The sequence below is a fragment of the Asparagus officinalis genome, chromosome 1 (genome assembly GCF_001876935.1).
Source record: "Asparagus officinalis chromosome 1, Aspof.V1, whole genome shotgun sequence".
Lineage (NCBI taxonomy): Eukaryota > Viridiplantae > Streptophyta > Magnoliopsida > Asparagales > Asparagaceae > Asparagus > Asparagus officinalis.
Window position 1 is genome coordinate 119,965,215 of NC_033794.1, and position 11,057 is coordinate 119,976,271.

Genomic DNA, 11,057 nt, shown 5'->3' on the forward strand with positions numbered 1-11,057 from the left:
TTTTCATTGTAACGATTGAAGTTGTAATGAATACCGCAATGAATACATCAATTTTCGACGCAAACAAACCCATGTGAATGTGGTCCCTTATTTGAATGAGTGAAGTGGATTATACCACCATAATACCCTTCACTCATTCAAATGGTTGCATATCCCCATGCACTCCCTAACCCATGTGAATGTGGTCCCTATTTAAATGAGTGGACTGGAATATGCCACCTCACTACCAAGCACAAATTTTGTTCTTGGTACCAAGCATGCCCATATCTCTCTTTCTACACACACACACACACACACACACTTAAGTTTTTAGGAGCTTTGCTCATATAGAAAGAGTAAAACTTCGATAAACTTAAGATATATATACACGCGCACAAACACACACACTTAAGTTTTTAGGAGCTTTACTCATATAGAGAGAGTAAAACTCCTATAAACTTAAGATACACACACACACACACACACTTAAGTTTTTAGGAGCTCTACTCATATGGAGAGAGTAGAGAGTAAAACTCCTATAAACTTATATATATATATATATATATATATATATATATATATATATATATATATATATATATATATATATATATATATATATATATATATATATATATATATATATATATATATATATATATATATATATATATATATATATATATATATATATATATATATATATATATATATATATATATATATATATATATATATATATATATATATATATATATATATATATATATATATATATATATATATATATATATATATATATATATATATATATATATATATATATATATATATATATATATATATATATATATATATATATATATATATATATATATATATATATATATATATATATATATATATATATATATATATATATATATATATATATATATATATATATATATATATATATATATATATATATATATATATATATATATATATATATATATATATATATATATATATATATATATATATATATATATATATATATATATATATATATATATATATATATATATATATATATATATATATATATATATATATATATATATATATATATATATATATATATATATATATATATATATATATATATATATATATATATATATATATATATATATATATATATATATATATATATATATATATATATATATATATATATATATATATATATATATATATATATATATATATATATATATATATATATATATATATATATATATATATATATATATATATATATATATATATATATATATATATATATATATATATATATATATATATATATATATATATATATATATATATATATATATATATATATATATATATATATATATATATATATATATATATATATATATATATATATATATATATATATATATATATATATATATATATATATATATATATATATATATATATATATATATATATATATATATATATATATATATATATATATATATATATATATATATATATATATATATATATATATATATGTGTGTGTGTGTGTGTGTGTGTGTGATAATCTCTAAAAATTAAGAATACATGTGCATCTTCAGATACAAGAGGAAAATACACTACACTTTTATGAATGCATTTTTTTTACAAAAAAATAGGGCAAGATACCCTATTCAGAAATACATATTATAAATAACCTCAAATAGGTCTAAAGGACTAAAAAAAGATAGATAGACAAAATACACTGCATCCATGGATGAAGAGCAGTCCTTGACGTCATTTACCATAGCGACTATAGATTCGCTATTGCAAATTTTCATAGTAGTTAGCGCTTAAAGGAGGGTAGAACAACTTGCATATAATTTTAACTGTCTGGTCTAGTTCAAGCATAGAAAACTTAACAAAAAATAGAGTTTAAGCATCACTCAAAATAGATTGGATCATGCTATTTCCACCGAAAAGATAAGAGCAAAAGGATGTTGATCCCTAGTAATTAGAAATCACTTGCTACTATAGTCTCATATTCATCTTGTAAGAGATGCTTAATTCTCCTCTCTCTGATTGCAACCTTGATCTATCTGACATTCTTCTTTGTTGAGTTCCCTATCCAGAATAAGATGAAGTGTGCCACAATAGATGCAATCTTTTCAGCGGGAACGAAAATCTAATTAAAATGAATGTTAATGTTATATATAAGTGTAGCATGAAATTTTTTTACGTGCGCCATAAAGTTCAAACCATCAATTGAATAATCTTTGTATTTTAGGTGTATGAATTTTGGACTTAATTGGAGTAAGTCATCCATTCAAGAATACTAAATCCAGCGACACATTTGTCAATGTTATTTTTTTAATTATAATGGAGAGTTAATTTATGAATTAAGGGTCAATTTTGTAATGCTAGAGCTGATAATAAATTGCTTGTATAAGTTGCCTATAAAGTAGCTTATATAAGTTGCTGAAATAGCTGTTTGGTAATCATAGATTCCAAAAGCAATTTAGGTGTTTAGTAAAACCGTGCTTAAAGATTATTGTCAAAAGATAGAGGTTGTATATGGTATATAAAAAATAGAAGTTGCTTTTAAAAGTATTCTGAGGTTGCTTCCAAAAGCACTCCCTTCAAAGCAAAAACAATTTCCATAAGCATGTCAAAAAAATTCACCAAACACCAATATTGACAGCTTCTCAAAAAAATTAGTGGAAGCACCCTAAAAAAAGAAATACCTAACTAGTCCTAAGATCCATATCCAAGAAATGCATATAAATTATTATATTTTGTCCTTTATATTAGTGTATCTCTATATATGATCTTTTCTTCTTAAGAAGGAGACAGACTTGATTTGCTAAACAACATAATCTGTACCACCTTTCTAGCATCCTTTATGGATGCTGTTTTTGCAATCAATCATAATGCAATCCATAAGGTCTATCACTAAACTCTCAACTTGCAGGGCAAGTTGGCTTTTGAGAATCAAATAAGTAGGTATGAAGAGATTATGGTCAAACCTCATAAATAATAAAAGAGGGGAAAACATGTGCATTTATTTGATCTGTCTGCAGGTCATGCACACGTTTAAGACCATTTCAAATGGTTCTTAAGAGCTAAATTTGTTTAGAAAGTACTGTTATCTGTTAATATGCATGGTTCTCAGATTAAGTTTTTCTAGATAAATTAAGCAATTTTCTAAAACTACTAATTTGAAATAAAACAAGAATAAAATATCTTACTGTAAAGTAGCAGAATTTGCATAATTAAAAAACAAATATATCAAGTTGAGTGGTACCAATGCAAAAAAGACAGGTAGAGGGTAGTTAGCTGATGGTCACCATACGAGATGGCCCTGTCCTAGTCAGCACTATCAACAACAAAATTCAGGGGGGATGAACTCAACAATGCCCTATTGTCCACAATCATGTGATTCCTTCATCAACTTGCACTTTGGACCCTACCCTTACCCATACCCACATACACAATCCCTCTCCCCCTTCCCATGAATCTTCTTCCCCTCTCTCCTCACAAGTTGACCCGCACCAAAAATCATAAATGCTTCAACTAAATTATAATAACACACATTGACATATTTAAATAATATTCTACGGACATGTACAACTAATATATAGTATTTACAGAAATGGGTATAACAGAATTGAAAATCTTACAAATAGTCAGATAATAGTCAGATATCATTCTCGTTTAAGATTAATCTGCAGATAATCAATTTAGAGAAATTACTCTTCCTATATTGTAATTTGTTACAAGTCTTGTATAATAAATTGCAATTGATGAACTATACGATAATGATTAATTAGGGACTTGGTTTGCTAAAAAAAATAAACAGTAGCAAATATTGCAGCAACAACTATTACATGCAACATTTACTGTATGAAATCAGCTTCAAATTTATTGTTTGGATATCTGTAATTTTAAGGAAACTTTGGTGTAGATTATTTTTTTGTTGGATTTATAAAGATTTTTTGATGAGTTGGAAACACTTTTATTTGTCAATTGTCTTTTGCTTAAGTTTGCACATTTTCCTCTGACCAAATTGGCCGTAACGTTTGTTGCAAGTTTTTTTTAAAGAAAATGCAAGTCCATTTACCTTTCCTAATTATAAAATTGTAAACCAAATAATGTATTTACAAATCTGGTTGCTCTCGTTACATTTACAGCTCTATTTCCATCCAAACCAAACGGACCTGAGAGTGTATTTCATTTGCAAACCTATTCTATCCAACCATATAGCCCCGAGAGTGTATTTCTTTTCTGCTAACCATCAACAGAGGAAATATCATTTTACGAAATTGAACATGACGACAAGAGTAATGCGATAGTATTCTGAAGAAATTTGAGATGAGAGCTGCGTTGATGTTATTTGTTAGAGATCCTCTCGGGTCCCCATCGCATCAAAACTCTTGAAATTGTAATGATTTGTTATTTTTTTCACTCTTAGGCCCCGTGTGGCAAAGGGTTAAGTAAGAGGGGTTAAAGAGAAGCATTAATATACTTAGCCCATTCGATAATCTGAAGGACTAAATTATTAACCCGTTAAATAAGTTTTATTTTAGCCATTGTGATCAGTTTTAGTGTTTGGGAATAACAATAATTTTGACTATTTTCTTTATAATTAGAAGGGTTAACTCTTAATCATTCTAAATAGGAGTATTAGTAAAACCCTCATTTTGAAGGGTTAACTCATTTTAATCCCTCTAGAGGGGTTAGCTTAACCCTTCTATATTTTTTATGTTTGGCAAATTCTGAAGGGTTAACTCATTTTAACCATTGTATAGATTTTTTTATGTTTGACGGGTTAAAAAGGGGTTAAGTCTCCTTAACCCCTCACTCAACCATTTGTCAAACGGTACCTAAAACATTTTTGCAGCTTGCGGTTAGGATAAAGATAAATGATTATAATTGTACTCCACATTATTGACGTGTTTCCATTTCCATCTCCCTATAAATATTTCAACACACAACACCAACCCCTTCTCATACCTATCCAATCCTCAGATCCAACAACCCATTCCATCCTCAATGACATCAAATAACACGGACAGTACCAGCTCCCTCATATACTCCTCCTCCTCCACCGCCTCCTTCACCCAGCCCACTTCCCCCCTCCTCTCCGCGCGCTTGAGCAGCGGCGACACGTCGTCTCTCGACGCCGCCATCGACTCCGCAAAAGCAACCGTCGAGTCCCGCAAGCTCCCGTCCTCCCAATACAAAGGGCGTCGTCCGCAGCCCCAACGGCCGCTGGGCGCCTTCCCAGTCTAACGAGAAGCACCGCCGGCGTCTGGCTCGCACCTTCGACAACGAGCCCGACGCCGCCGAGGCCTACGACGTCGCCGCCTGCCGCTTCCGCGGCGCCGCGACGCGTCACCACTTCGGCCCCGTCGACGTACGAGCCCCAGCTCGACTTCACTCTCCTCCCGCCTCAGAGTCCGCGAGGATCGCGACATGCTACGCAACGCACACCTACTACGCCGAAGCTCAAGCAGTAGCCGCCAGCGTCCTTCTAATCCAGAATGGAGAAAGGCCCTGAAGAGGTCAAAGGCCGACGCTTGTCGGGGAGCGCCCGGCGACCGGCGGAGCCGCTCTTCGAGAAGACCGTGACGCCCAGCGACGTCGGGAAACTGAACAGGCTGGTCATACCGAAGCAGCATGCCGAAAAGCACTTCCCGCTGAAGTCGGGGAGTCTGCTCCTGAGCTTTGAGGATGAATGCGGGAAGGTGTGGAGATTTAGGTACTCGTATTGGAACAGCAGCCAGAGCTACGTGCTGACGAAAGGATGGAGCAGGTTTGTGAAGGAGAAGGGGCTTAAAGCCGGAGGTGTCGTGGTTTTTCGCAGATCGATTGGATCGGAGAAGCAGTTGTATATTGAGTGCAAGGCGGAGAAGCCAGTTCAGGTGATCAGATTGTTTGGGGTTAATATGTTTGAGGTCCCGGTGAAGAGGAAGGAGACGGAGCTGTTCTCGGTACTGGAGGAGGAGAGAGCACTACTCAAGAGGCGGTGCTTGTAGCTAGCCTTTTTTTTTTGCCCCCCTTTTTATTTTGATGTTTGATCTTTGTTAGTGTAAATTGTGTTATAGTAGGAGAAAGTTGAAGGTGATGGAAAATTTAGCTAATCATAGAATTTTTTTTTGATAATGAAGACTTTGTTGTGTTGATATAGAAATAAAAATGCAAAATGATGAACTTTACTGATAATATATGTTCGTTGCTGAGCACGGACAAAGAGAACTTGTTGAAAAGTATATTGTTTCCTAACCCTTATCCTTTTGAAGTTTCTTTTTTATAGACTATGATGAACTTTGGGCATGGAGGTTTGAAGACAAAATTGGACCTAGATTAAGTTTAAGCTGTCTGATTTGAAATCATTCTGTTTATGTAATTCATTACTCTTTTAATACCTTTCTAATATTCGAGCACTTAAAAGATAAATACTCCAAATCAATCTTTCTCTTATTAATTTGGGAATATAATTAAGTATTCACTTACATTACACAATCAGGTTCATTGATGAACCTCAAAATTTTAATATTCATCCATGACTTGGCCAACATCCACAGAGTTCTTGAAGCCTAACAGAAAAGAGTAAGATACTAAGATTTTAAACATACAATATCAGCCATTATGACTAAGAAATATCTCAATCCTAATTGTTTATTTAAATTTATTACTCTATTGATTCTTAAAGTGTGCTATTGGGGCAAACCTGGGACCCAAATAGAGCAGGATCGTAGCAATAGTACTGAAAAATAGAGATAAAAAAGATGGACACACAGATATATGTGGTTCGGCACAAAATTGCATACGTCCACGTGTAAGGATAGAAGAGTCCACTATGAGAAGAAAACACTGGAGTTGCAATCTCTCTTTACAAGGAGATACTCTCTCTATTTTCTCTCTCTCACTCTTTTATATAAGAGTTGTTTCTGGGATGAGTTTTTTCTTAAGGATTTGGAGCCTATTTATAGTGTTTAGAAGAACATTATGCATAATAAAATATTAATATTGCACTGTGCATCTTTAAATTTTTTCAAAATTCCCAGCTTCTTTCGGCACCGAATTCCGCATTCTTTGACATTAGCAAACAGTAGGGCCCACTCCATTCAAAAATTACGGTAGAGCTTTGACAATCTCCCATGAATATTTGATTGAGTATCAATCATATCTTTACATCATTCTTTCTATCTTGTCATCTGCATGTTGCTTTACGTCTCCGTCAGACCACAAGAGGATCGACACCAAATAAATTTGTCAGTACTGACTGCTTTTGTCAAAAAATCTGCTAGGTTATCTTCGGTGTGAATTTTCTGCATATCCACTGTTCATTCTTCCACTTTCTCACGAACGAAATGGTATTGAACTCGAATGTGTTTGGTCTTTGAATGGAAGGCTGGATTTCTTGCCAAATGCAAAGCACTCTGACTGTCACAAAATAAAGATATCTTCTTTTGTTCATAGCCGATCGAGTTCCTCCAGCATCATCTTCAACCACATCACTTCTTTACTGACTTGTGTAGCTACTATATATTCTGCTTCTGTTATTAAAGTAGCCACAATTGGCTGTAGTTTTAAAACCCAGCTTACAACTTCGCCAGCAAGTACAAACACATAGCCTGTGATGGATTTGCTATTATCACGATCACCTGCATAATAAAAATTAACTTGCATAATCAAAATTAACATATCCACTGATAATAAAATCAGATCCCCCATAACATAATGCAACATTTGAGGTTCCTTGAATGTATATTAGAATCCTCTTTATAGTATTCCAATGTTTTTTACCAGGATTCGTCATATATCGACTAATTACTCCCATTGCTTGTGCAATGTCTGGACTTGTACAAATCATAGAGAACATTAAGCTTCCTACTGGTGATGCATACAGTACTCGAGATATCTCCATCTTCTCTTCTTCACTGCTAGGATTCATACTGGAGGATAACTTAAAATTAACAGGAAGTGAGATAGAAATTGATTTACAATCTTGCATGTTAAAGCGCCATAAGATTTTCTTTAAATAGTTCTTCTGAGAAAGCCAAATCTTCCTATTAACTCTGTCTCGGTAAATTTGCATCCCTAGAATCCTGTTTGTAGATCCTAAATTCTTCATTTTAAATTTCTCTAGCCAACTGAGTCTTTAATTCTTTGATATGATCTTTGTTAGGGTCTGCAACCAACATGTCGTCAATATACAATAATAAGATAACAAAGTTATTTTCACCAAACCTCTTGAAATAAGCACAAGGGTCTGAATTAAGTTTGTTATATCCAAGGCTCATGATGAATGAATCAAATCTCTTGTACCAACACCTCGGCGCTTGCTTTAGACCGTACAGAGATTTGTTCAATCTGCAAACTAAGTTTTCTCTTTCTTTTTCTTCAAAACCTTCTGGTTAGAGCATGTAAATTTCTTCTTCAAGATCTTCATGAAGAAATACTATTTTCACATCTAGCTGCTCTAGATGTAAGCCAAATGTAGCGCTCATAACCAAGACTATTCGAACTGTTGTAAGTCGAACTACAAGAGAAAATATTTTATTAAAATCAATACATTCTTTCTGAGCATATCTTTTACCACCAATCTAGCATGATATCACTCCACTTGATCATCGCCATTTTGCTTGAACTTGTAGACCTATTTGTTTCCAATGGTCTTTCTTCCTTGTGGGAGTGACGCAAGTTCCCAAGTCTTGTTCTTATGGAGAGCTTCAATTTCTTCCTGCATTGCTGTTATCTACAAAGATGCATCTGTACCATTTATAGTTTCGTTAAAAGTTGATGGTTCTCCATCTTCTGTTAGAAGACGGTATGCAACATTACTCTCTGTAATATACAAAGAGTACCAAGTCGGTGGCTTTCTCTCACGAGTTGACCTTCGAGCTTCTGGAGCCTCAGACTCGACTAGTTCTTGTACATCATGCTCCGGTGTTGTTTCAGAAGAATTCAGATCATCTTCTACCTGAACAGCTACAGTCTCTAAGTCCTTCCTTGAACTGCTTTCTTTTTTACTACTTTGTAGTTGATTTTCTACAAAGATAACATATCTACTGATGATAACCTTACGGGCAGTGGGATCCCACTGGTAATACCCTAAGCATATATATTTTCTGGATTTTGATTCTAACTTTGTAATTTCTTGGGCATTGTACATTATGTACACTGGACTTCCAAATATATGGAGGTTAGAATAATCAACTGGCTTGCCAGTCTACATCTCCATTGGCATTTTTAATTGTACTGTAGTTGATGGAGGTCGATTTACCACATAACAGACGGTTTTTACTGCTTTCGCCCAAAAGACTTTATCTAGATTTGCAGTTACCAACATAGCTAGCTCTTGTTCTTTCCAACAGAGTTCTGTTCATCCACTCCACCACTCTATTTTGTTGAGGAGTATAAACATTACTGAATTATCTTTTGATGCCTTCTTGCTTGCAGAATGCTAGGAATTCACCGCCTGTGTATTCTCCTCCATTATCTGACCTCAAGCACTTGATCTTCTTCTCAGATTCAAGCTCGACCCGCGCTTTGTTGGCTTTAAAAATTGAGAATACACCCGCATTCTTCTTGATAGGATACATCCAATATCTCTTGTAGTAGTCATCAATAAAAGACACAAAATAGTTTACTCCTCCTAAGGATGTAACCGGTGCTTTCCATACATCAGAATGAACCTGTTCCTGAATAGCCTTGCCTCTAGAACTCGATATGTTGAACTTTAACTGATACTGCTTAATTGTAACATAATACTCATAGAATAGAAGAGCTACCGAATTAAGTCCAGGAAGCAGCTTCTGATCGGAGAGAATCTTCAAGCCTTATTCTGACATGTGGCCTAGCTAGTTTACGATGCCACATCATGGTTTGTTCTTCTCCTTGGCTGGTTGACGCCACACATTAATTAGCTTCCTGCAGAGTCTTTCCCTTGAGCATGTACATATTTCCAGCTATCTTTTATCCTTTTATGATAACAAGCGCCCCTCTAACAATCTTCATGATCCTATTTTCTATATGAGTCTTGCACCCGAACTTATCTAATTGTCCTAAAGATAATAGATTCTTCTTCAAGCCCTTCACATGTCGTACATCTTGAATAGTACGTATTGTACCATCAAATATTTTGATTTTGATAGTGCCAATACCAGAAATTTCCAAGGTATGATCATTTCCCATGAATACAGATCCTCTTGAGATAGGTTCATATTTGTGAAACCATTCTCTCCTGGAGGTCATGTGTCAGGAGTCTGCTAAATCTAGAAGCCAAACATCAGCAAACCGTTTTTTGCCTTTATCAACAGTGGTTGATCAACTGAATAGAATTTCACCATCGTCTGATATGCTGACAACACATCCTTGAGATGTTAATGGCTCTGAAGCCTTTTTACCTCCACTCTTCTTATTGTGCCAACACCTAGATTTGATATGCCCTCTTTTGTCACAGTTGTAGCATTTGATATTCTTCTTACTTCTTGATTTGGATCTACCATGGGTATGACTCCCACTGGAGCCACGTTCTGTTGATCTTTCTCTCGTCACCGATAAGACCTCCACTTGTTGATAGCTTTGTTAGAGTATCCCAGATCTCCTTTGCTATCTTCTTTTCTTCTATGCTTGACAGCACTCTATTTGCTAATGCCAGATGGAAATTTACAATAGCATTTTCGTCCATCTCATTCCACTTCTTATCATCTGTGATGTCGACCGGCCTTGCACCGATGACCGCTAGACAATTATCTTTTCTAAAGATAGCATTTATCTTTAACTTCCACAGAGAGGAATTACTCCCGTCAAATTTCTCGTTCTTGAACTTCGTCGTCATTGCTTCTACTACGAACAATAACTTCTTACTATTTTAAGTAAATAGTAACTGTATTTATGAACGATAACCTTATTCGTGAATAGTACCATAATTGTGAATAGTATCGTACTTATGAACAGTACCGTACTCGTGAATAGTACTGTCACCTTCAAAGGGTAAATGATAACCTAATTAACTTATTTTCTGATGTGGATGATCCACCTTTGGTGGCAGC

General features: G+C 34.0%; 1 protein-coding gene across 1 annotated transcript; it reads left to right on the forward strand.

Moving 5' to 3' along the window:
• Window positions 5,047–6,159, forward strand: LOC109840516 (B3 domain-containing protein Os02g0764100-like). Its single transcript, XM_020409186.1, is given in 3 exon segments — window positions 5,047–5,235; window positions 5,237–5,451; window positions 5,537–6,159. Coding segments are annotated over 3 exon segments (900 nt in total). The 3' UTR covers window positions 6,033–6,159.